A 27,530-nucleotide genomic window follows, 5' to 3' on the forward strand; every position below is an offset into this window, starting at 1 on the left:
AGATGCAGAACTCAAATTCTAGTAAGAACGCCAGACTTAATGATCTGACTGAGACTGGAGGAACTTCAGAGGACATGGCCCTGGACTCTCTGTTAGCTCAGAACTAAAACCATTCCTGAAGCCAACTCTCCAGACAAAAATTAGACTGGACTATAAGACATCAAATGATACTGGTGAGGAGTGTGCTTCTTGGCTCAAGTAGACACATGAGACTATGTGCACAGCTCCTGCCTGGAGGCAAGATGAGAAGGCCGAGAGGGACGGGAGCTGGTGGAATGAACATGGGAAATACAGGGTGGAGAGGAGAAGTGTGCTGTCACATTGTAGGGGGAACAACTAGGATCACATAACAACGTGTGTATAAGTTTTTGTATGAGAAACTGACTTGAATGGTAACCTTTCACTTAAAGCACAATAAAAAAAAAGAATTGTCACCTCAATTTGTGGAAGTAGACATAAATGCTAGTAGAAAGGGCAAGATGCACTGTAGAATCATTCTTCTGGGGTTTAAGAGAGAAATCCAGGATTTAAAAGCTCTTTTGAACCAGTGAACTTGCCCCAAACTGGGTTTGTCTCTGCGCCTTGTCACTTCAGTGCGCCACTGTCCCCACCCAGACTCCTATTTCTCTGCTCCTCTCTCTTTGGTACCAACCTACTTCCTTTCTCAAATATCTGTGTCATCGTAGTATCTGCCAGAGCAAGTACAGCACTGGGCAAAGTTGTTGCATGCCATCGAGTCAATTCTGACTTGTAGTGACCCCGTGTGACAGAGCAGAACTCCCCCATAGGGTTTCCCAGTCTATAATCTTTTTAGGAGCAGATGACCAAATTTTTCGCTCATGGAGCAGCTGGTGGGTTTTAACCATCAACCTTTTGGGTAACAGCCAAATGCTTATAGGTCCAAAATATACTTGGTGAAAGACTTAATGAACATTCTAAAATTCTGTGGACTATGTTATAAATGCCTAATAGCAGCCCAAAGGATTATCCTGGGAGAAATAGAATTAACAGGAGTCAAAGTTTTAACCTAAAAGAAGGGATCGCTTTCGATAGAATTTAAGCCCTCATCCAGTTGGGGGCGGCATTTTGTGGCGTTATGGAGGCTATACTACACGGTCTTGCCAACCCAGGGAGGTAGTCAGTGGCTCCCCCAAGCTGCTCTTAGGTCCATGTTTGCAGTGGGGTTGGAGACTCTGGCCAGTAGCCCTGGAAACGCATCTGTACATTTGTGGAGCTGAGAGGTAAAAGACCAGCACAACCAGCCCCATCCATTTTAGGAGGCCTTGAAAGCTCTTGGTCAAGATGGTGCTGTTTTTCTCTACCTTATGCTACCCCTGACCGTATGTCATTCCCAACATGCTTGGACCTCCTATGTTGTTTGAACTGAGACAGCAGAGACTGGAAGGAGAGACTAAAACTCCAAAGAGAAGTTCACAAACAAAACCAGATGCTCCTACACCTCCTCGTTCTGGCCTTCGTTGTCCCGCCTGTCCAAGAGCCTCGGGCTTGGTCAGGGCGATGGAAAGCAGAAAGAAGGCCTGGCAGGACTATGGACCTGTAGCCAAAGGATAACCTTGAAACTATTTTTTGTGCTCCATGAGAGCTCATGAACACGAGCTTTGGCCTCCTATGAATGAGTTTGGGTCATGGCTTGTCCATCTTCTTCTGTCTTGGCCAAGAGCCTCGCAGTGACATAAGTGAGGCTCGAGGGTCACAATGCATGTTCAGATCAGAGCTAGGACTAGAACTCACAGCACCCTGTGTCCCGCTGCCTTTATGTCCCACTGTCACAGATGTAGCAGAAGGTTTTCTGTCTTTGCCTTCAAAATGATGGCCCCGAGATAAACCATTTTCAGAAAGGCTACTTCCTCAGAACAGATACATGAATGTTGTTACCAGAGGAAGAGTAACTGCTTTGCGATTTTCCTTCCAGAAATTTCCTAGTACTAGGTGAAACAGTGGTGGTTCAGTGATAGGATTTGCGCCTTCTGTGCGGGAGACCTGGGTTTGATTTTTGGCCAGTGCACCTCGTGTGCAGCCACCACCCACCTGACAGTGGAGGATTGGGTGTTGCTATGACACTGAACAGATTTCAGCAGCGATTCCAGACTAAGACAAACTAGGAAGAAAGGCCAGGTGATCTATTTCTGAAAATCAGCCAATGAAAACTCTGTGGATCATAACAGTCCGATCTGCAATGTAACTAATCATGGGGATGAATGGCTGAAGACCAGGCAGCGTTTCTTTATGTTGTGCATAAGGTCCCTTTGAGTCTGGGGGCCGACTGTATGGCAGTTAACAACAACAACAACTGCCGTCGATTCTTTAGTTTGTTAAGCTTTCAATGGGATGGTGAGAAAGGAAACGTGGCTTCTCAAATGAAGAGAAGATTGTCTCTAAAGCGGGGTACCAGCACTCTCATGCTTCAAGGGAATGTTCTTTGGGAGTCTGAGCCTTTGGCTCCATGGGATCACATCACAGTTCACCAGAAAATCAGCAGTTTGGGCTGATAGTCAGTTCTACAGACTGCTCAGGAGTGATAACCAAGGTGCTGTGAAGATGAATCAGGGCCACCAACCTTGTCTTCTGGCTGCCACCCATTTTTTTATCTTATTTTTAAAAATTAAATTTGAGTAGCTTTACCAAGGGAAAACCTCTCTGGCTCCCCTGTCCCCTCCCATTCACAGGTGCCCTCACACCCCTCCTCACCTGCCTGGCTCCTGAAGTCTCCTGTGTTTTAATCCTACCGTTTGTGGTCAGTGTTCAGGTGAGTTTTATTAAATAAAATTCTTAAAAATATATATGTGTGTATATCTATGGTTAACAGTGAGAAGAACGGAGTAGAGGGGTGCCCAAAGCTGTTCTCATTTTCCATTCTTATCCTGGAGCAGGATTTGTTCTGCGCTCTGTGTAAGAGAAGGCCCAGGCGCTGAGAGAGATGGTGCAAGTGTGAATAAGAGCTGCTTACTCAGGCTTCACGGAAACCACTTGCGGGGACCTTCAGGCCCTTCAGAGGTTTGAGTGATGGTCTCTTAAAAGTCAATTCTGCCTCTGGTAATAGATGACCTGATCATTCATTCATTATTATGCCCATTTTACAGATGAGGGCTATTATTATGCCCATTTTACAGACAGGAAACTAAGGCCATTTAACATTTGCTGAACACTAGGCACTGCGGGGGAATATAAAGATGATCTTTCCCCTCAAGGACTTTACCATCTACTGGGGATGAAAGACATACAAAAGTAACAATGCTGCAAAGCAAGTGGGTGTCAGCAGCTAAGATAGGCCACCTCAGTGAGCTTAGTTTTAGGGAAGCAGCAGCTCAGAAAAGCAGATGAGTCCACAGGTCTTCTGCCTAGAGACTGGGGAGCCGAGAGAGGTTTCCACAGACTACAAAGATCATCGTATGGATGAAATGAAAGTAGGACGACAAAGGTAAACAATTCATTAAGCACTGGAGGTGGCTATTCCAGGTATTTTATATGCATTGCCTTATTTGGTCTCCACAATGACTTTAGTGAGTAGGTGCTATTATTATGACCATTTTACAGATGAAGACACTAAGGCCATTAGTGGTTAAGAAGCTCAGCTAGGAGAGGTGAAGCACGCAGTCCGACTGCAGAGCCCGTGCTCTTAACCACTCTGGTATCCTGCTCCATACACGAGTGTGAAGATCCAACTCCAGAAGGAACGATTTCAGTGTTGGGCATATCTACTCCCAAACTCCCTAACCAGACTCTTTATACCAAAATGTGAAGGCAATCTGTGCCCAGCTCACATTACTGAACTTTTTGAGCAAGGATTCTGTAGAGGAATGGAGACTGGGTGAACCCCTGAAAATACTGCCCTAAGATAATCTTTAAACCTTAAATGAAAAATATCCCCTGAAGTCTTCTTAAAACCAAACAATAGTTTAGCTTAACTAGTAAAGAATGTCTGCCTTGAGCATTACGGTCTTTTAAGAACTATCTATATAGGATCAAAGTGACAACAGCAGTTCGAAAAATTAGATAGGAAACTTAGGGTCAGTGAGTGAGTGTATGTTGTTGGGGGAGGAACAACAAGAAAATGAGGGTGAGAACTGTTGTACAACTCAAGGAATGTTCTCAATGTCACTGAAGTGTATATGTAGAAACTGTTGAATTGGTGTATGTTTTGCTGTGTATATCCTCAACAACAACAACAAAATACACTAAAAAAATTCAAATATCTTGAAAAAAAAAATGTGAAAGCAGCCTGACCAAAGCCGAGAGAAAGGGGTTACATTCAGTTATCTAACGTTGACTGTACGTTCTTAAGCTTTGGGCCTGTAAATGTCCAAATAGTCTTCACAGGACAGAGTTATCTGAGGTGGTGTGTGGGAAAGTGATACACACTTCCCACACCGTATTGTGGGGCGGCCGCCTGGCTGACAGCCGGCAGGGAATTCCGGGAACTTGGATGGCCTTCAGAACTTGTACCCTGTGAAACATGTCAGCTTATCTTACTATACTTATTTTTACTCCAGGGAAGTCACTACCATGGGAACCCTGTCCCCTGTGGTGGTCTGAGTGCCTGGGACAAACCAAAACAATGAAACCCACAGCTCCAGGGAAAGTGAAGCTTGGCTCAGCTCCCTCCTGAGCAGGCTGCACTTCAGAGGAAGGCAGTATCTCGGTGACGCTAAGAGCGAAGGGTGCAGAGAAGGTGCCTTCTCTCTTGGGACAAATGCGAGGTTTGTTTTAGACTCTTAGGGGGTTACTTTGAAGTTATCTCTCAGCCACAATTACAAGGATATAGAATATAATAGACCATTCTACAAAATCAGGTGCTACCCTCCCACTGTACCATAACCCTAGAATTCCTTTCCAATCGTGTGGCCACATGAAATGTGCCAGGCATTTTCCAATTGGCAATGCTCCTGATGAGATGGGCACAATGGTACAGCAAAGAAGGCTAGATAATCAAAGTAGCATAGGTCTCAGTTTACATTTTGATTTGCATTATTGATCGCCTATAGCCTGAGCTCTTTACAGTCTGTAAGAGCTTCTTAAAAGTCCTGGGAACAGGGAATGCATGTTAATTTGCATGGTTGACTATGTACCAAGCCCATCTCTCTATTCATCTTTCAACACGGTAGCACACTGATTGGTACAGAATAGTAGCAAAGTATAATTTTGTTGAATGGATGAATGAATAAATAAATGCATATTTGAATGCATGTATAAATGGATGACTAAATGAATGAGGAGAGATGCTTTCCTATCAGAGACATGCAATATATTTAATATCTAGTTTTTTTCAGGTACTCAAGTTCATGTCCAGCAATAAAAGGAACAAAATAAAATCCAGTTGCTGATGGTGTTACCCCCAGTTTGTGTGTCAGTGAGGTTTCTGCTGCAGGTTGGCACAGGGCACTTATTCTTTATCTATTTTGTTTTCTGGAAACTCATCTTTACTTGGAAAATGGTGGCATATTTCCAGCAGCTCCCTTAGTTGTGCCATACAGACAGCAGCCTACTCTGCCCACTCATAAGGAGGCATGACCCATGTCAGTGGAGGGCAGGAAGTACAAACGAATCAGAGGTAGCTAACGGCCTGTTTTCGAAGGGCTTGTGAAAGATGTCATCCATGTGAGGTGGAAACCCGCTGTTCTCCAGGTGGAAAACAGCATCCTTATTATCATTATAGCAAAAAGTGGCAAGTCTTAAGGCACTGGTAGGGTAGAGGAAGGAACCCTAGTGGCGCGAATGGTTAAGTGTTCTGCTGCTAACTGAAAGGTTGGCAGTTCAAACCCACACAGCAGCTCTGCAGGAGAAAGACCTAGCAATCTGCTTTTATAAAGATTAGAAAACCTAGTGGGGCAGTTCTACTTCATCACACGGGGTCTTTATGAGTCAAAAACTGATCCAACAGTACCTATCAACAACTACAGGGTTTAGGGGCAGTGATACCAGCAACAGAAGAAAGGAAGACAATTTATCCTGTTCTAAGCCAACATGGTGGGGTCAGGAAGAGACGCTAGGCTAGTTAGAAAGGTCTGTGAAGACAAAAGGGGCTAATTCCTAGACCAGCAACTGCATGAAAGAGAATGAAAATTCATGTGGCCCTAAGGAGTCTGTGGATGGCAGCGGGGGGGTGGTTAAATGTTTTTGGAGAATTAGCACTGAGCAGCTAGAACAGGTAGAGGGAACTTGAGGTGTTCAGTCGGCCTGCCACAACTCTGAACGGAGTGCATCCATTTGCCAGGACCCATGGTGGGCACTGGGAATAGGGTTCTGAGCAAAATACTCCCTGACCATGAAGCTGTTACAATAGAGTGGGTAGGTGATAGATTCCTGGATAAGAAGCTGTTATGAATTGAATGGTGTCCTCTCAAAATGTGTGTCAACTTGGCTAGGCCATGATTCCCAGGATTGTGTGATTGTCCACCATTTTGTCATCTGATGTGATTTTACTGTGTGATATAAATCCTACCTCTATGATGTTAATGAGGCAGGACTAAATCTACAAGATTAGGTTGTATCTTGAGTCAATCCCTGTTGAGATATAAAAAAGAGAAGTGAACAGAGAAACAGAGGGACTTCATATCACCAAGAATGACAAACCAGGAGGGGAGTGCGTCCTTTAGACCGGGGTCCCTGTGCTGAGATGCTCCTAGACCAGGGGAAGGTTGATGACAAGGATCTTTCCCCAGAGCCAACAGAGAAAGAAAATTTAGACTTCTAGCCTCCTAGACTGTGAGAGAATAAATTTCTCTTTGCTAAAGCCATCCACTTGTGATATTTCTGGTATAGCAGCACTAGATCATTAAGACAGAAGCCCAAGACTGGGATTGTAGTCACAGCTTCCTCCAGATTACCTGGTTGGCCTAGACAAATCACTGCACCCATGTGAGCTTCATGTGCTGTACAGGGGTAGGCTCACATTAAATTTCTGGGGCTCATTCTTGTGCTAAATTTCTAGGGCTCTGCTCTCAAGCAGAAGAAACATTTCTTTGATATTCATCAATTCATAGTGTTTCTCATTGGCCTCTTTTTTATTTTAAAATTCAGGTAAACTGAATTCTGTTATCTTTTATTTTAAAATGGAATGAATAACACAATCCTGCATTTGTAAAATTTTATGTCTTCACATCCATCCATTTATGCATTCTTCCATCTAATTATGTCTTCATAGATATTAAGAACAGTGTTCCCCACGTTTCCTTCATTTGAAGGATTCTCAATTGTTTGAATTTTAATGGTGAGCATGTCATTTTTACAAATATAACCAGGTCTTTATTATTTAAATAAAAATATAATGAAGTGTTAGGTCACTATGAGTTGGAACCTACTCGACAGCAGTGGGCTTGGCTTTTTGGTTAGGATTCTAGAGCCAGTGGAATACTGGCATGATTCAGTAATTGTGGGAAGCTGGGTCTTGGGAAGGGGCCTGTTTGTGTATCAATGTCCTCATGCTCCTCGGGTTGTTCTCTTCAGGTACCAGACGTGCTCCAACAATGGACTGGTTGCAGGGTTCCAGAGCCGATACTTCGAGTCAGTACTGGATCGGGAGTGGCAATTTTACTGCTGTCGCTACAGAAAGAGATGCCCATATTCCTGCTGGTAAGTCTGGCAGCCACCCCAACCCCACACAGATTCTTCAGACAGGAGGAGGGGATGATAATGTTCTGCCTTCAGATAGGCCTAGGCTGTTGCAAACAAGCCAGGAATGCAGCAGCTACCATATAAGGGGGCGAATGAGCTAACGGATGAATGAATGAAAGGAAAAGCTAGAAGAATGTTCACACTGGGAAAGACCTTAGAGGCTATCCTACCTGATGCTCCCACACCCCTCTTGTGACAGAAGAAGAAAAGAAGAGCAAGGGAATGACTTGCCTAAAGTCACCCAGCTATTTCAAGGGTATGCCAAGTCTAACGCTGACGTCTGTTGACTCCTGTTCAATCTCTCTGCACTCTACCATTCTAATTTCTCATAACGTGATAGAAACCTTCTTTGGGGGAAACCAACCCTTTCCTGGGCCTGAGTCTCAACCATAGCATATAGACAGAAAAAGACTACTATTTTCTAGATCAATTTATAATGCCAGGCTGGGAGGTTTTGTTCCTGTCCCTCTCTCAGGGCTGGTGCACAATATTCTCTGACCCAGCTTCGTAGTTGACTACAAACCCACTGCCGTCGAGTCAGTTCCCACTCACAGCAACCCCACGGGACAGAGGAGAACTGCCCCTTAGGATTTCCAAGGTTGTAAAAAAAAAAAAAAAAAATCTTTAATCTTTATAGAAGCAGACTGCCACATCTTTCTCTCAAAAATTGACTACCCACCAAACCAAACCAAACCCATTGCCATCGAGTCCATTCCATGCCTTCGAGTCCAGACCCTTTAGGACAGAGTAGAAGTGCCCTATAGAGTTTCCAAGGAGCACCTGGTAGATTTGAACTGCTGACCTTTTGGTTAGCAGCCATAGCACTTAACCACAATGCCACCCAGGGTTTCCAAATTGACTACAAGAAAGTGTATATATTTATTTACCCCGGTAACTTACACTGGGTGTTGACTACATAACTTGTCCCAAGTTCTTTCATCTGCAAACAAATTAGGCATTTTGGCCTTCGACAATGGTTTCCAACAGCATCAACATTCGAAGGTTGGCTCGCTCTAATGATTTATCTCTTTACAATGTGATGCTTGGAAGAGCAGCCTCAAGGACTATGCCTGCTCTCTGTAATCAGCATTACTCCACAGATGCCAAAGCGGGGCATGGTGTCTCTAGGGATAAAAAAAAAGGATAAGCAGGTCCAAAAGCATGGTGTTTTTTTCTTTTTTAAATGATAAATAGTAAACTCAGAGTTGAAAGTCAGCTGATATCAGAAGCTGTGAGATGGAGCAGGCGCCTCCTTCAGCTCTCCGAAATGACATCCACATAGCCATTCCTACTTCACCGTGGCGACGGCGCAGGCAGAACTCCGGCGTGCAGTGCATCTGCGGTAGCTCCGGCATCGAAGGAGCTTAAAGACCTCCGCGGTGAAGGGAGTGGGTGAGGCGTGATGTAGGCGACAGGAAGCTGGAGCTCCTTCCTGGCCCTGCTCCCTTCACATCTGCCTCGGCCTGTAACTGCTGTCTCCAGTCAATCCCTTGACTTCTCCAAAAACAAACCACCTGGCTGTCGCTGAGCCAGTTCTGACTTATGACGACCCCTATGTTACAAGGTGTAACTGCTCCAGGTTTTCCTGGTTTTGGGGCTGTAATCTTTATGGAAGCAGGTCCCCAGGACTTTCTTCCACGGAGCCACTGGGTGGGTCCGAACTGCCGACATTTAGATTAGCAACCAATGGCAAACTGCTTGTGCTACCCCAGGCACACTTACTTCCCTGAGGAGCTTCAAATCCATCACTTAAAATCATGGCAATCTTTACTGGGTCTCTGAAATTTTTAAGAATCTGATGAAAGCTGTAGGACTTGTCTTCAGGGAGAAAAAACACGCTTCATCATGTTCACATAAATGTTTGCAGAGAATGTCAGGAGTTGTCACACTCCCTGAAGGCCATTCATGGACACCCTGCCAGGAACCCTGGATCACACGTTCAAACCCTCAAGACTAGAAGATCTTTGTGGGCGTTTTGAATCCTAAAAATTTCTTAATTCCGAAGATGCTTCTGCAAAGGACAATCCAGATGCCCAGAACTGAATGAAAGCTCCTAAGATGAGTCAGCCAGGATGAAAGAGGAGAGTTGGTGAGAGCTGCCTACTGCAGCTTGAGAAGCTTGGCCTCCCCAGCCTTCTATCCATCAATCCGCGAACAGAATGGCATGTCCCACAATGAAACCTGCCTCCCTTTGATGCAAGACATTAAAAGCGACTTCAAATGTAAAGGAATATCTGAAAGGGCAATCAACAAACTAGTATCCAAAACCAAAACCAAACCCATTGCCGTCAAGTCGACCTTTTGGTTAGCAGTCGAGCTCTTAACCAGTGCACCACCAGTGCTCCAACTAGTACCCAGTTCATCTATTTGCCACATTAGCCAGGCTCGCCCTTAAGCTCCAAAGGAGATCAGGGTTGAGTTACCCTGGGAGGCCAAGAGGAGTGTGTTCAGGAACAGAAGAGGGAGTGAAAGAGAAGTCACCCTAGGTGGGCTGCAGTGGGGACGCCAGGAAGCCTGGGGCAGGAGGTGACTAGGTGTGGGTGTCTGTCCACTGCCTTTCACAGAAGTCTCTGTCACAGCACACAAAGCAATGTGGCTTAACTACCTGTGTACAGCTCCCTCTCTGCCAAGGATGGGGCTTATTGATCTTTGTGTCCCCAGAGCCTAGTACAGTGTTCGGAACACAGCAGATGCTTGATAAGTATTGAGTGAGTGGTTGGATAAATGATTCTGGAAGGACCCCAGAATAAGATAAGTTGGTCCCGAAAATATAATTTCCTTACTTATAAAGTTTTCTTTAATCTCCACCCACCATGTCAACTGTGCCCTAGAATATAAGCTCTGTACAAGCAGAGTTCTCACTATTGATGTATACCAAGCCCCTTAAATAATGCCAGGCGCATAGTAGGTACTCAGTAATGTTTGTGGAATGAATGAATGAATGAAAAACTTCAGCCAACTTCCTAGCTGTGTCCTGGGGATTAAATGAGATAATCTTACTTGCCTGGCATTTAAACCTCAGCATACATAGACGGTCACCACACAGAGCTGGCCCATCCTTGGACAGGGTCCGCTTCACCCTCCCAGCTGCATGAGAAACCCAGCTTCCTCACTGACTCACTGGCCCTTCAGCCAGCCAGTCAGCCCATCAAGGGTCAGATGGTCCTGCAGGAAGCAGTCCTGGGACTGGAGTTGATCCTGCAGAGGAATGGGAAAAGTGTCCGCTTGGACAGTCTGTCAGGATGTGCGTGAAGTCATTCCCCCTGGGCTGCAGAGGCAAGAGCCAGGTTAGCTGCCTTCCTCATTGCTGGGGTCCGGGGTCTCTGCCAAGGCCCATGGGAGTGGCTGCTGCATCTGTCAGCTGCATGGTTACCGGCCAGGGGACTGGCTCCTGGCCAAAGGGAACAGCAGCAGGGAGTGCTGAGGGTCCAAGGCTTTTGGTGATAAGGCCACCAAGATTCTGAAGCTCCCTGTCAAACAGCAGAGGTGGAAGATGGGTGGTGGTGAGGGTGGGATAAAGAGAAAAACATCTAAATCTCACCCGGATCCACATCCTCTGTGGACATATGTGGTTGGTGTCCGAACCTTGCTGTTTAAAGTTTATCCCGTTTATTTGGATACTGAGACCTGGGTTCTGGGTTACTCCTGCTTCCTCTTCCTGAGATGCAGCCCACCAAGAAAGACGCTAAGAATTTAATGAGCACGGAGCTTTATAATCAGGAACACATTCCCGAGGTTAATAATTGACAGAGATTAGCAACTTCTCTTAAATTGCCTGAGACATTCAGATCCCCGGTGAGCACGGCCAAGTTCTATTCCTGCCCTTGGTCTGCAATGGCATTCCCCCTTCCTCCTCCTCCAGACATCCAGACACATCACTCGGGGAGAGAATTACTCAGAAAAATATGGCAAGTCAACTTTGAAGCAAGTCCCTCTATGGTAGGCTTTTCCTTGGATGGCTTCCACTTCAGATTGCTTGGTGCTAGAGCTGAAAACATGGGGACCTTGACAGTTCACTGGTAGAATTCTCTCCTTCCATGCAGGAGACCTGGGTTTGATTCCCAGCCAGTGCATCTCATGCACAGATGCCAGCCATCTGTCGTCAGTGGAGGCTTCTATGTTGCTATGATGCTGAACAGATTTCAGCAGTGCTTCCAGACTAAGATGGACGAGGAAGAAAGGCCTGGTGATCTACTTCTGAAAATTAACCAGTGAAAGCACTATGGATCAGAACAGTCCAATATGCAATTGATCACGGGGATAGCACAGAATGGGGCAGCGTTTCGTTCCATTGTGCGTGGGTCGCCGTGAGTCAGGGACCTACTGGAAGGCAGCGAGCAACTCTAACAGAGCCGAAAGCTATCACTGTTGTCAGAAGAAAGGGTACTTTTTCAGAGGGAAACTTTGAGAAGCAGCAGAATGAGCTGGAAGTGTAAGGAGCGTGTGAGTCACCACCCTACTGGTATGTCTAGATGTTTTAGTGGCATCTTTACATTACCTGAGTCATGCCATTATATTATGTGCCTTTTTAGATTGAATGAAGCCTCTAGGTTTAAATGAGGTTTTATTCCTTCAGCCTCAGCGTATCGCCTGGCACAAAATAAAACAAAAACCAAACCAACCCCATTGTCATCTAGTCGATTCTGACCCATAGCAATGCCTTAGGACAGAGCAGAACTGCCCCATAAGGTTTCCAAGGAGCTGCTGGTAGATCTGAACGGCCCGCCTTTTGGTTAACAGCCTGAGCTCTTAACCACTGGGCCACCAGGGCTCCTGGCACAAAATAGGCCCTTCAGAAATTTGTGGAGTTAGTAACTGAATGTTGCAGGTCCCTAGGAACAGTAACGATGGTGAAACCTGGACTCGCATGATGATGTTTCGTGGCTGATAAAGACTGCCTCCACCTGCATTGTTTTATGTGATCCTTCAACAGCCCCATGGAGTGGGAACTGTTTTTCCACACCTTCCCACAGTGAATACTTTTGATAACTGTCCTATTTGAAACCTTCCCTTGCATCTCTGTGTTGTTGTTGTTGTTTTTCTTAGTTGCTGTCAAGTTGATTCCAGCTCAGGAAAACCCCATGTGTGCAGAGTAGAACTGTGCTCCGTAGGGTTTCCAAGGCTGTGAACTTCCAGAAGCAGTTTGCCGGGCCTGTCTTCCAAGGTGCCTCTGGGTGGGTTCAAACCACCACGTTTGCGCTACTCGAGGACTCCTTACATCATTTTAACTAGCCTGATTACCTCCCAGAGAGCTGGACACATGTGGACGGGGGCAGCTCTTTCCCTCCCCTCTTTGAAGGCCGTTCTGCAGTAGTAAGCCTGTGCCGTTTTGAGTTAAGCGAGCTTGGAGCATCTCCGCACCTGCAAACATTTCAGGATTCAGAAATGTCGCACTCTGTGCAGGAAAAAAACAAACCATCCAACTGTCTCCCACGCCAGCGTGGGGTTTATTTGTTTGGCGGGAACCAAGGTGCCGGCCTCATTTCAGTCTGGACGGCTTCTCGTTAGAGATCATACCATCACTGAACTCTGGCAGAAAAGTGAATTCCTGATAGATGTGGACATGCCATTACTGAATGGTCCCCACTGGACTGGATAAGTATGTGAATTTTACGCTCATTTATTTATATAGAGAGAGTCCGACTGCTTAGCGCAGTGGTCTGCAAACCACAAACACATGTCACAGAAGTAGCCACAACCCTTCAGAGACCATTTGCAATAACTCCCCTGTCCAAACAGCTCCAGCTGCTGCGTGTCACACACCAGACTGTTTTCCAGCAGGGCTGGGGCCGTCCTGGCCGAGACCCAGGTTCCCGGCCGTGACCCAGGAACTGGCAGTTTTGAATTGAGCACCTATTTCCTTCTTAAGATAGCTTTTTCCAGATTCACAGCCTTCCGTTAGGTTCATCAGATACTATATTTTACTGAAAAAAAAAAAAAGCCTTTCTTTAGAATCAGCTCAGATGACCTTCATGCTTTCCTTCAGTGCTGAGACCCTGACTTGGCCCTGTCTCCTGCCTCACTCCCCTCTCCCTTGCGCTCAATTCAGAAGCTACGGAGTTTTTCTTCTTCATTCCTACCTGGCTGTAGTTAACAGCAGCAGCAGCTTGCCCCCACGACAACGCACTCAATCAAGGGCATTCTCTCCTACCCTTGCTTTTCAGAAATTAAGAAAAGATGGGGAGTGGTTGCATGTCCACTCCCTGCGAAGTCCTGACTGGGGCAGGAATGACCTCACAGGCCCCTCAGTGTGGTGTCCAGCATCCCAGGCCTGCCCAGATGGCCCGCTGCGGCACCTCTCCCAAAGGCTCTCCTCTGAGCATGCTGGTAGCTGTTTTTACCGAGGTGGAGGCATGTACACTTTGAGCACACAGGACTGGATGTTCCACTTTAAAGCAGCTTGCTATGGCTCTCGCTGTTCCTGGGTCCTTCTAACAGCCGTTTCCCTGCATTTCACGATGCACAGCGCACTCATTCTGCAGACATCAACCCCTCTGAACTTGAGCAAAATCATTCGTCCCTTTCATCCGTTGGAGTGGCTGTCGCAATTACTGTGCCATATTTATAATTTAGACATAGATTTGCTGCCTGCCTGTGGGTGATGCCCCCCTCCCTATGCTCAAACTTCAAAGGCGGAAATCTCAGAGAAGTGGCTGGTATGCATTGGCTAATCCAAGGCCAGCAACTTAAAACAGAGTAAATGTTTCGACTGTAGACAGAATCTGTTGCTTCAGTCTATGTAGTCGGCCCTCCTCTGTTCGGTTCTAGGGGCGATCATTCATTCCTTCATTTGTTACTTTATTTAATCAGCCAATTAGTCAATGCGTGTCAGCAGATACAGAATAAGTACAGTTCATGGCACTTCACTGAGCTTCTAGGTGTGATGCTGACACTAACGACAACAACAATAACAACGTTTACTTATTCAGCTTTGTGCTTTGTGCTGTGCTTCGTGCTTCACGCTTCGCGTTTGCTCATTTAATCCTCACACACAAAATTATGATACTGTCATACAAATGAAGGAACTGAGGCCCAGAAGCTGTCACTCGTCCAAAGGTCCAAGCTTGATTCAGACAAGTCCTTCTGCCTTCAAATCCCAGGCTATTTGCATAGTATTGAGCATCAACCCAGGTGAGGAAATAGGATGTATACAGGTGAAGCATTAGAAAACAGCACGGCAGGTGCCTAGTGGGGAAACGGAGAAGGAAGGATTATTTTTGTTGCTGGAAGATGTTGGGGGTGGAGCTGTCCCATCAATGTCCAGGCCCAGGGCGACCATGATGTAGCATTGCTGGTGAAAGCCAGCGTGAGTCAAAACAAATGTGCTTTGGGCCTGGGCAGTGAGCAGGAGACTCAGCTCTTTAGGGAGAAATGTGGAAAATTTAAGCCAGAAATATCCCTGGGGCTATGTTGTCCTGTGTTGTGGTACATATTTGGACGATTAAGTTATAAACACTCACAATGCCAAAAGAGAAGAGATGTGAGCACTGGAGTCCCCTCCATGCACCCCCAGGCTCAGCTGCCTGCAGAGGAGGGCGCTTCGGTGCTAGCAGAGCTGCTTGTCATTCAGTTCCCCTCGGCCAGCTTCCTCAGTTCCCGGGAAAGGAAGCCAGGGTTCCTGTTCCTATGTGGATGCCTTCCTTTACGCATAACTGCATTTGGGCTTTATTCTCCCTATCTTTGCAGCAATAATTCAAACAGGTTCTGATGTAGCACCTACTGAGGATACCATGCCACGGACAAAGTAGTCCAGACTGAAATATTCTCATTCCTTGTACCTCACCTAGAAAGGCATCATGCAAAAGGGTTGGTCACAAACATACTCTTTTTTTTTTTTTAATTGTGATTTAGGTGAAAGTTTGGAGAGTGAATTAGTTTCTCACAAAATAGTTAATACACAAATTGTTTTGTGACATTCGTTGCCAACCCAACAATGTGTCAACACTCTCCCCTTCTCCACTCCAGGTTCCCTGTTTGCATTTGTCCAGTTTTCCTGTCCAACGGGTTTTTATAGACCTGTCTAATCATTGGCTAAAGGGAGAACCTCAGGAGTGACTTCAGTACTGACTTAAAAGATTGTCCAGAGGCCATACTCTCTGGGTTTCTCCAGTCTCTGTCAGACCAGCAAGCCTGGTCTTTTGTGTGTATGTGTGTGTGAATTTGAATTTTATTCTACCTTTTTCTTCAGCTATGTCCAGGACCCTCTTTTGTGATCCCTGCCAGAGCAGTCAGTGGTGATAACCAGGCACCATCTAGTTGTTCTGGGCTCAGTAAGGCGGAGGTTGTGGTAGTTGTGGTCCATTAGTCCTTTGGACTAATCTTTGCTTGTGTCTTTGGTTTTCTTCATTCCCCTTTGCTCCAGCCGGGATGGGACCAGTAGATAATATCTTAGATGGCTGCTCAAAGGCTTTTAAGACTCCAGCTGCTGCTTACCGCAGCTGGATGTAGATCATAGTCTGTATGGACTATGTCATGACAGTTGAGCTAGATATCCCCTGAGACCATGATCCCCAACCCTCAGATCAGTAGTTTGGTCTCTCAGGATATTTGGATATGTCTGTGAAGCTTCTGTGACTTTGCCCTGGCCAAGTGGACTTCTCAATGATTTGACTGTCGGAAAGGGACATCCTCTATTTACCTCGACGTAGAATGTAGGCCAACATCAGCACATCAGTTCTACAAACGTTGAGTTTCTCCTCCATGCCCACTACTGATCTGGATCATAAAACCAAAATTACCAGTTGCTGTTGAGTCAGTTCCGACTCATGGTGACCCCATGTTTGTCAGAGTAAAACTGTGCTCCTTAGGATTTTCAGTGGCTGACTTTTTTGGAAGTGGATCACCAGGCCTTTCTTCCAAGGTGCCTCTGGGTGGACTCAAACAGCCAACCTTTCAGTTAGCAGCCAAGCACATTAACTGTTTATACCACTTTGTACCACTAAGGAACTTCCATCCAGATCATAAAAGGTATATATGATGCAAAAACCTCAATATATTGGTCATCATCATGAAACAAGAGGTTATATAGTATTCTATTTTTTAAATAAAATGCTAAATATGTGATGCTGACAAATAATAGGACATCAGAATAAGATAATGAAAATAAGGTGATAATTGGGTAGTAGAGATAATAGGAGCAAAACAGAATTAAGAAATGGGATCATCCAGAAGCAGCTTTTCAAAATGTTGTTTGAGCTTGAGCTTAGCTCTTAATAATTTAGAAAACATTCTCATTCTATTGTTATTAAGAAACAAAAACCTCAAGTATCCTATTCTGGTTTGTTAACATACAAATGCTGAGTTTTTCTTCCAGTTTTTATGGTAGAGAGCCTGCGTGTGTGCTTCTCTGGTATTCCCATAAAGTAGGATGAGGTTGAGGATGTGACACTTGTTGACTTGGGACATGAAAGCTTCCTCTCAGAGAGAAGGTCCAGTTGTCCATGGCACACCTGTCGCGGCACGCATCCAGCAACATAGGTCTCCAGGATGACTCTCGGTAAACCACTTGTCCTAATTTCTGGCAAGAGTTCCTGGGTGATGCAAACAGTTAACACGCTTGGCTGCTAAATGAACAATTGGAAGTTCGAGTCCACCCAGAAGCACCTCGGAAGGAAGGCATGTTGGTCTGCTTCCAAAAATCAGCCATTGAAAACCCTGTGGAGCGCGGTTCTACTCTGACGCACACGGGGTCGTTACGAGTCAGAATCAACTCAATTGCAACTGGTTGAATTGCTGGCTCGTCAGACAATTGTAACAAACAGATCCCAGAGCTATGAAATTTGGCTTTTGGGGCAACCACTTAGTAATCAATAGGGCTTATGCGAGACGAGTTTTCACTAAATCTTAAACTGAGTTACTTTCTGTTGAGAAATAGATTAAAATACCATTGCCTTTAATGATTAAAAACCTAATCTGTTCTCAGGTAGACCTCTGATGGTGAGTAAAATTGGCCTCCACATGTAACTAGACTGTATCTGTATTCTTCTTTTTAAAATGAATGTGATGGCACATGTCAGGGCTTGGCTCTGTGCTCCCTTATTCTCATCACAAAGGAGCTAGGACATCGATCAGCAGCCCAGTCTGTGAGATTGTATTGGTCAGCAAACATTTATTGAGAGTCTAGTTGGATCTGTTGATAATTTCTGTGTTTTAAGAATCTTAGGTGAGAAAATCCTATGTCAATCTTAAAAATTTATTTAATTCGAATGGGCCTTTTTCAGCTTATAACTAAGATATTACTTAAAGTTGTTCCATCTTGTTCAACCTCATTTGACCCAAAGAGTTGTACCAGTGGTTCTATGTTATCGTTCTCACTCAGCTTTGGAAATTATCTATCTATCTGCCTATCTGTCTTGCCTGTGGAAGAAAGAAAAAGGATTGTGAAGTGAGAAGTTTCCTCCGAATAGCTACTCATCCAAAAGTGGAAAGAGGAATGGACACAGAGAGAGAAAGAAAGGGAGAGTAGTTTTTTGAAAAGGAATTAATAAGGCTCAGGATAAATGAGCTTAAATAATAGACTCATTTGAATAAATCGAATAAAGTCACCTTCCTGATCTGCCCTACCCTTCACTGTGCCAAGCTGAAGGCTCGTTTGATTCTTTTAATTGGTCTAGGAATGTGTGGTAGAGCTCAGTATGAAAAGTGTTTTGCCAAAAAGCTGCCCGAAGTGGCCTAGTAATTTCACAAGAGCTACACCCACACTGAAACCTCCCCATCCACCCTCAGGAAGTCCAGGGGCCTGGGGTGTGAAACCCTGGTTGTTCTGCTCCCTCCTAGTCTCTTTGTTTCCTGGCAAGTTCCTAGGCCCTTACCTCAGCGTCTAGTTCTGAAAGTTTAAATTCTGTTCTCTCTGAGGAACTCTTACTAGGAGCTTTCACTTATTGTGACTTTTTTTTTTTTGGTCATATCATCAAGATGTCAGTGGAGACACATCTATCTAGTTCTAAGACACAGAATCCTGGGCCATATTGAACAGCAGTTTTTGCTAAGGATGGTATTTGGGACATTCACTGTCTGTCAATGAATGGGGTCATTTCTCCCCGTATATTTTTGGTTTCACAAAGTAAAGGTGATTTCCATCAACATCCAACCTCTCCCTCCGTCCCGCTTAATCTAGGGTTCAATAAAACACTATAAACTTGATGTCATGGTTTTATACCACAAACAAATCAACAACAAAAAACAAACAAACAAAACAAAAACTTGACTGGGACCCAGATAGACATGTACCACACCTTCTCAAGAATGTTCTGGAAATGCCCTGAATAGCAATCCTCCACAGAGAGGCTTCACAACACAAACTGTCCAACTGGGCAAGGGCCTGTGTCTGGTTACCACCAAAAATGAAGAACAGAGAATGCTAGTAAAGGAGAGCATTGGATAACTCTTTCCCCCTTTGAAGTTTAAAGTTGCCTGATGTTTTAAAGAAATGCAATTCTTTCCCTCTCTATTTCAAATGTATTTAACTGGCTAGGTAATCTGAGGGCAGATCAGAGTGGTGAAGAAAACTTAGAAAATAAAAATCTAGCCTGACTGTTTCTAAATAGATTTGCTGATTGCATTTAGCCTACTGCAGCACTGCCATGTGTAGATGCTGTCTTAGCAGAAATAGAAATGTTTGCTCCTTAGCTTTTTTATACTGTCTCCAAAGATGGCTTAAAAAGTTATGGAAAATGTTTTGCACTCTCTGAAAAGGAAAACGCACCCCAGCCCAATCTTTTGCAATCCTATTTACATTATTCATGTTCTCAGCAAACTCCTCTTTTTTCTCTGGATAAGTAGATCACAAACCAATGGGAGCCAAAGTGAGGCCCTAAACCAAAACCAAACCAAACCCAGTGCCGTCTAGTTGATTCCGATTCATAGCGACCCTACTAGGTCCAATTATGAGATATTTCTCTGACTTTTCACCTGAAAGAGGAAGTCCTGGCTCTTGGTCTCTTTAGAAACACAAAATGGATTTCGGAACTTTTTTCCCTTCATGGGCCTTATTTCCTTTCATGGCCACATTAAGCAAAAACAGAGGCAGCTCACTCTGGTTGGACTTGGCACCCCAATATAGCATAACCATGTCTTAAGGAAAGGTAGAGATGCATGATACTGAAAAAGGAACACTTACAGATCAAGAGAGTGAGGTTTTAGTCCAGGGTTCTAGCTAACTCCAGGTGTTCTTGAGCTATCCATTGATTTCCCTTAAATCCTCCATTGAGCCCTTACAGTTTAAAAATCTATCATTTCTAGATTTTATGACAATCTTTACAGTAAAAGAAAGATTATTCAGTCTTCATAGGGGAAGATCTTTCTATTATCAATACATAATGACTTGGTGAACCCAAATTAGATAAAATTGCATTCATTAAGTAGTTGTTTTCAGAGCAGCCTGGGGGATTCAGTTTAAAACTTCGGGAAACCTTTTTGGTCCTCAAAAGGACTATTTTGATTCTGAAGGTCCTCAGTGCCTTATGGAAACCATGGAATTTTGGGAAGAGCTAGATGGGTAGATTTACTCCAGGATGGATCACCATGGACCTACTCATTGGGAGGCCCAGGACTGACTATAACCTCCGAGGAGAAAGAAGGAAGGAAGAGGAGAAGAAAGAATAAACAAAATAGCTCCTAACATTTCAGTACCTACCACATACCAGTATATTACACGTATTTGTGTTAGTCCCAACAATAAACCTGTAACGTCTTGGGCTGGGTTCTCTAGAGCAGCAAAACCAGTGGAGCACACACATAAATAGATAGAGAGGAATTTGTTTCAAGGAAATGGCTCACGCAATTGTGGAGGCTGGCGGGCTAGAGGCTTCTCCTGACTCACGTGTTTGCAGGGGCTGACAAACCCAAACTCTGCAGCTCAGTCAGTAGGCTGCTGGCCGACAGGGTTGCAGGAGCTGGTGAATCCAAAATCTTCTATAGATCAGTAAATTGAGATTATGTGACTCTCAAGGTCATTTATTTATTCAGCGGACACTTCCTATGTCCCTATTACTGTTTCAGGTGCCAGAGAAACAATGGCAAAGGGTAGATCCCTACCCTTACAGAGCTCACATTTTCCTTATATATTTTTCAAACACTTTTTTTATCATGATGTACAGTAAGAAATAGATTTTAAACTACCACATGATATGTACATTATAAAAACACACTTTGTTTATATACACACACAAATTAAGCCTTCTTGCATGCAACACATTCTGATTTCTTTTTTCTTCTTTTTTAAAGCTAGATGTAATGAATTAAATTGATTTCATGATCCACTAATGGGTCATAATTCACAGTCTGAAAACACCATTCTAGTTGATTTCAGCGGAATGAGGCTAATACTGATATTGACTTTAATCAATATTTTCCTCAAGGCCTGGGAATTATCTGCACCTTTTTCAGTGCGGAGTTTAACAGCAGGAAAAAGGTGAGAAGCTGGAGGAGAGCTGTCAGTCTTTTCACAGCCTGGAATGGTGGAGGCCATATAACCCCAGTTTGGGTCTCCCAAGATGTTCAAACTTTCTCTCTGCTACATTCATGTTTCCTGGTTGCTCCCTGCAGTCATAAGGTGTTTTATCTTCATCCTCTAATGCTTTGTTCTCTCCATATAGGCTGACAACAGAGTACCCAGGCCACTATGGTGAGGAGATAGACATGGTTTCCTACAATTATGATTATTATATCCGAGGAGCAGCGACCACTTTCTCTGCAGTGGAAAGGTACGTCTTTCTCATGGGTGTGGGCTTAAAGGATCCAGAGACTAACTCCACGTATGGAATTTTGATCTCAGGTTCCCTAATTTATTTTTCTATTTGGTCTGGAACTAACTTGGGGTTTGGCAACAACGGGAAGCGAAGGGGAGTGAGCAGGTCTCATGAGCCCACCTCACGGAGCAGTCACCCCTGGAGATGAGGATGGACCTTAGGCCTGCTCCAGAGCAGAGAATCCTAAATGTGGTGTCCCATCATGCTCTAAGCTCATCCCCTCACTCATTTCCAAGAGCGCTTTGTCCTCAGAAAGAGAAGACAAGAACTTTCTCTGGTCTCCTGGCCCTGTGTGACCCCCACTTTGGGTTGTAGGAGAGGAGAGAGAAAAGAAGGGGAGGAGGCTGGGGAGAAGAAACCCATAAAACTCACTAACCATATTTAGGAGCGAAACGGGAGAATTTAAATTATCTAAAAAATAAACAGCATCAGCTCTTTTCCTTCCCTTTTCTTCGCAACCAGCTCCCAATCCTATCTCAGGTACAAAACAGTAAGAGAAAACAAGGGTTCTAGCTGTCGGTGTAGAGAAAGGCCTGGGTAAGTACAGGTGCTGGAGGCTGGCTTGGCCTACTTTTTGTCAGGTGGCAATCACTTCACACTGCAAATGAATTCTTGAAAAGTTATAGAGAATGTCTTGCCGGCCGAGTAGGATTTACACCAGCTCGTTAGCTAACGGAACGGGGTGAACTTGAGGGAGCCTGGTCGTTGGTGCACATCGTCTTTCCATACGAAATGCCATCTTACTCAGTGGGAGCTAATGTATTTAATATGGCCTAGAATTTAAAAACAGCACTAAATAGCCTCGAAGTGCATCTCCACGAAGAATCCGTGTGAGGGTTAAGGCGAGGCAGCTAGTGCGGTGCCGGCCTTATTGGAGGTGCGAGGTGACCAGTTGTTAGAGCCATTGTTGTCATGGCTGTTATCATTATTAAACAAGGCGAGGACGCAGGTGGGCCATGCAGAGAAGGCACTCAGTGTGTTTTTTCTTCAGTGAATGAGTAAAGAACATAGACTTGCATTCCTTGAAATGTAGCCACACCACGTTATTCAAAATTGAGCAATCCTGTGCACCCCCACACCCATCCTGCCCTCTGCAACAAATACGCAGTTCAATTCCCATTATGCAAAATGGCAGGCAGTTTCTTTTCCATGTTAAGAGATATTAGAGTTGTTTCCCCTCACTTCATTTCTCTGTAATGGTGCTTTCTGAAGGGAAACATATAGTGCATAATGCAGAACTTACCTCTTGGTAAATACTCAGTAAAGAAAGAATACATGAGCAAACGGGGAAAAAAAAATAAAACAGTTGCTGTCAAGCTGATTCTGACACATGACAACGAGTGTGTCAGCAGAACTCCATTGGATTTTCATTGGCTGAAGCTTTAACTGTCTGCCTCACCCAGGGAGGGCCTATTTAAAAGAGGACTCTTAAGAATGAAATGGAGACCATGTTAAATAAATTTTTCCAAGCTGTTAACCTATATGCCCTCGGGGCACCTCGGGGAGGGAGCAGTGGTGAACTGAGCCCTAGTGATGAGCAGGGATCTCCACACCCATCACCTAGTCACCTGAACAGGGTGAGGAGGTGTCCAGGACTCCTGACCTCCCAGCTGATGGTCTGTCAGGTGTCTTCTAAAAGCAAAGTGAAGTTTGGTGTCCCTTTAGTTCCTGCATCCTCCAACTGTCCTTCGTTGCTTTTCCCCCAGCAGGGGTCCTTCCTTTGGTGTCTTTTCTCGGTGACATTAGCTTTCTGACTCTCTCCCCACAGGGATCGCCAGTGGAAGTTCATAATGTGCCGGATGACTGACTATGACTGTGAATTTGCAAACGTTTAGGTTTGCCTCGAATCAAACCTGGGTGAAGAAAAAGGGGGCAGGGGACCTGAAGGTGTCCATATATGTTCGCAGCAGTTGGGACACCTATAGCTGTTTCTGCTGCTCTCTTTTCCTCTCCCTGAGCTGGTAGCTGCAATGCCAGCTTCCTGGGCCTTCCTGATTAGTATTTCACTTGTAATAAAATCCACAATTAAACCATGTTTCTCACTTTCAACACGTTCCATAGCAACCATTGTATATGACTGACAATGGCTTCCTTGCACATCACATATCCGGGGTGAATGCCCACAGCTAGGGAAAAGCCTGGCTCCAGGAGCGCCTATCACAACTTTGCTCCTCCCTTCATGGCAAAATGAGCTGCAAGTAGGCCTGATGCTGAGCTGTGCCTGTGAAAAGTGTCAGTGTGGTGGGGCACAGGGCCAGAGCCTGGAGAGGGGTGCCTCTAGGTTCTCCAGAGCTGTATCTGTTAAATGAAACCCAGAGTCTTCACCAAGGGCAGCTCCCCTGCCTTGAGGGGACACGCTTCTATATCCCCCTCCACACGAGGCTTACATGCTTAGAAGTTCAAGTGCGGACCTCTGTGGTCTAGCAACAAGGGCTATGGGAGGTGCAACGTGGAGGTGGAAGTGTTTGGAAGCAGAGCTGAGAGGATTGGAAGAATTTCCTCAATCAGAGAAAGAATCTTCATAAACCCAGTAATGAAAATGTGTGCCGGAGCCAGAGGAGCCTGTGAGAATCAGTCTCAAGTAGGACAAAAAGAAGAAAGAAGAGAAAGGATCAGAGCACCGAGCTCAGATTGGGAGCTTGGAGAGAAGAGAGTGCTAGGTTGCTCCGGGCAGCAGAGAAGGGGGTTTGGTTGCCACCTGGAGAAATGCCTAGGACTCCTAGGAAGGCTGGCATATGCCCTGTAGCCACAAGGAGCTACTGGCAAACTCAACCTGGATTGGTCCTGACTGGCTGGGTAGGGAAGACTGCCCTGGGATTCCAGTTTCCTTCTATGTGTAGCTTAGGGGTGTTTTGGAAAAAAGTACACTATCTTTCTTCATCCTGTGATTTCTCTGTTCCCAACCCTTTGTACTCTCTTCATCATAAAAAGAATAAAAATATCGACATTTATTATGCTGCAAATGTTAAGGGTCAGTTGTTGCTCTTTACCTTTGCCCTTTCCAATTATTCATCCATTCATTTAGAAAATAGAGCTGAACTTTGCGATCTGTGCCATGCACTGTGCAAAACACCAGGGGTACATTGATGACAATGACAGAGTGTGGTTGGGAAATCATATGATTAAAACATATAGTGCTAAGTGCTTTGATGAAGGACTGAACAAAGGAGGGAAACTCAGTTCTTTGCATTTGAGGCTGTCTGGGTTTTTCTCTTAACATCCTGCAGCCCTCTTCCACCACCATGTCACATGAACTATTAATTACAGGAATCCCCTGTTCCCTTTATCCACATGGCTTACTTTTGTTTTCTGGTCTACCTGCCCTTCCCTCCTCCTCTTATCCAGTGGACCCCGCTTGGCAAAGCCACACAGCTCATCTGCCTTGTTATCCATCCCATCTACCCGGTCAAGATGGTGAATATATTTCCCACTGTGAGAGCCCAGCGTTTTGATGGGGAAAGCGGAGACAAGGGTATCCTCCTTTGCTTTAAAATTTTGATTTTGCTTTATTTCCTCTACATCATTGTTTCCATCTGTCTGGCAATTTTAATTTACAACAAGAGTCTTCACCGTGCTATTTTTCACAAAGGGATCCATTGATATTTTAGCAGTTGCAGAGCTGGTTCACCACAGCAGCCAGGAAGTGGCCTTTTTGTGTGGAGCACAGCTGGAATGAAGACAAGCAATGCTGACTGGCTGACTTGGTAGCCTTGAGGAAATGAAAGGCTGGTGAGAGGCTGTCAGAGGGCAAGGGGGTAGGGTGGGTGGGGGTGGAGAGGCCTGCTGCTGGGAGAAGCAGTCCAGGAGACTGCAAAAGAACACAAGTCAAGAACAATGATAAAGTAATTCAGTAAGGGATGTCTGGGCCAATGGATGTAGCTGGGTGGTGCAGTGGTTAAGCACTTGTCTGCTAACCAGAAGATCAGTGGCTTGAACCCACCAGCCACTCCACAGGACAAAGGTGTGGTAGTCTGCTTTCATAAAGATTTACAGCCTTGTAAACCCTAGGGGCTTTTGACACCCTATGGGACTACTACTGTGTCCTATAGGATCTCTATGAGTCAGTATCAACTTGATGGCGATGGGTTTATTTGTTTGTTTTGCGGGAAGGGCGTCAAATGGGATAGAGAAGTTTTTAGTGAGAAAAAAACTATTCTTTGCATATAGGCCAAGGACAATGACAGTAAAGAGAGTATCAACTTGGTTTATGCTTTATATTATGTATCAGTCAGTAAGAACTAAATGTCAGGGTGAGGACTAAATCCCAAGCGCTCTCTGTGCTTTTATGACTCAAATCTGTTTTTCTACTAACCTGCTCCACAACTTTGGATAAGCCATTTCCCCTCTCTAGGTTTGATCTCAAAAATGAGAACATTTGTCTAGGTAATCGTTGCAGCTTCTTGCAATTCCATGAACACTAACATCTGCCCTGAATTATTCGTAAGGGGCTTTGTCAAGGTGAAGGACCCTGGGACTGGGCTGAAGACCCGGGTCTTAGCCCGGACTGATAGAGAGTGCGTGTGTGATACTAGGCAAGTTCCCAAGCCACAGCTTCCTCGTCACCCAGTACAGACAGACAGGAATTCCTTTCCCGATATCTTTGCCAGATGGTAGCCGCAAAAAGATGAGATCATGGGCAGAAAAGACAGGACTCCTGGCTCACAGGGCCTGCAGTCTAAAGGGGCGAGACGAGGAAGGCAGACTGCTGCAGGATGTGCTCCAGCACCACGGGGCTGCTGCCAGCATTAAATGTGCATTGCTTAGGTCTTGCACGTAAGTACCCAAGAAACGTAGTAAGAGGAATGGCGGTATTCATAGGATATGTTAGAAATGAAGTTAATCAGCTAAGATGGATTATAAGCATAGGTCGATAAAGAGAAAATTTACAAAAGAGGCGGGAGTTAAATTTGGCTTTCATCCATTCATTTATTCCTTTGTTCAGTCACTAAATCAACAAATGATTAAGTGCTTGTTTTGCGTTAATCAATAAATTACTGAGTGCTTTTTGGAAACCCTGGTGGTGTAGTGGTTAAGAGCTATGGCTGTTAACCAAAAGGTCGACAGTTCAAATTCACCAGGTGTGCCTTGGAAACCCCATGGGGCAGTTCTACTCTGTCCTATAGGTTCGCTGTGAGTCGGAATAGACTCGATGGCAATGGGATTTTTTTTTTTTTTAATTGTATGCCAACCACTGAGCTAGCCACAGTCCCTGCATCCCAGGGAGTCATCAACTAAGAGTCAGACAGGTAAACAAGCCATCGCAGCACAATCTGGTAGGTATGTGACAGGTATAATTTCAGTAGAAGGTGATGATCGGTTAGGATGGGGAAGGAGACGGTGGCATTCCAAGCAGTCGAAACAATATTATCAAAGGCATAAAAGGATGTGTTGGTTTCTGGAAGGTTTCCCAGGTAACACAAGGTGGTCTGGGAGGCCCAACAGGAAATTCAAATAGCCTAAGGAGGGATTGGTAGCTCACATGAGCACGATGCCATTTCACTATTTTTACATTTTAATTGTAATTCACTGTATCTATCTGGAGGTCACACTTTAGCTGGAGCCTCCTGGCCTTAAAAATCTATGGGGGATTCCATGAGTCCCTCAGTTCTATGCCTGGGGAAGTCCTCCTTCTGTCCTGCATCTTCGTGCACAAAGCAGCTTGACTGCCAAAAGAGTCAACACTGTTTTGAGTTCCTTCAGGAAATGCTATCCTCACGAAAGCACCAGTAAATGCACAAACTCAGAAAAAGAACTTAAAAATCCACATTGGACGTTTCCGTTCTTTTAAGTTTTTTTGTCGTTGTTGTTTTTCACATGCAATCAGTTGTTTCCCTGTCTCTGGGTGGTCACCCATGTGGCCTCCAGCCTACTTGGCTCTCTTCTCCTCTTCCTGAACTCTTCTCCCCCTATTACTCAGGGACGGTGCTGCTCTATGGAGCCTGCTCCCAAACTTTTGTGCACATCAAGGACAGTAATAGAAGAGAGGCCATGACACCAGCAGCATGCACTCACCTTATAAAGTCTCGATCAACTTTCATGAAGCGACTTTTGTTACTGTTAAGGAGTGGTACCTAAACCAGGTTACCACCCTGGTGTCTGGAATTGGTGAGGCCAGGTAAACAGAACCTTTTACAAAACAGTACCTAAACC

General features: G+C 44.9%; 1 protein-coding gene across 1 annotated transcript in view; it reads left to right on the forward strand.

Annotated features, from left to right (window-relative positions):
* DPT (dermatopontin) overlaps positions 1-24,349 on the forward strand; it is a 30,952-nt gene extending 6,603 nt beyond the window's left edge. Inside the window, exons 2-4 of the mRNA XM_003414886.4 lie at positions 7,465-7,590; positions 21,228-21,335; positions 23,149-24,349. Coding sequence (XP_003414934.1) covers positions 7,465-7,590; positions 21,228-21,335; positions 23,149-23,215 — 301 coding nt within the window. The 3' untranslated portion in view covers positions 23,216-24,349. The remainder of the gene's footprint in view (positions 1-7,464; positions 7,591-21,227; positions 21,336-23,148) is intronic.
* The last annotated feature ends 3,181 nt before the right edge of the window (positions 24,350-27,530 follow it).

This window comes from Loxodonta africana, chromosome 3 (assembly GCF_030014295.1).
Source record: "Loxodonta africana isolate mLoxAfr1 chromosome 3, mLoxAfr1.hap2, whole genome shotgun sequence".
NCBI classification, from domain to species: Eukaryota; Metazoa; Chordata; class Mammalia; order Proboscidea; family Elephantidae; genus Loxodonta; species Loxodonta africana.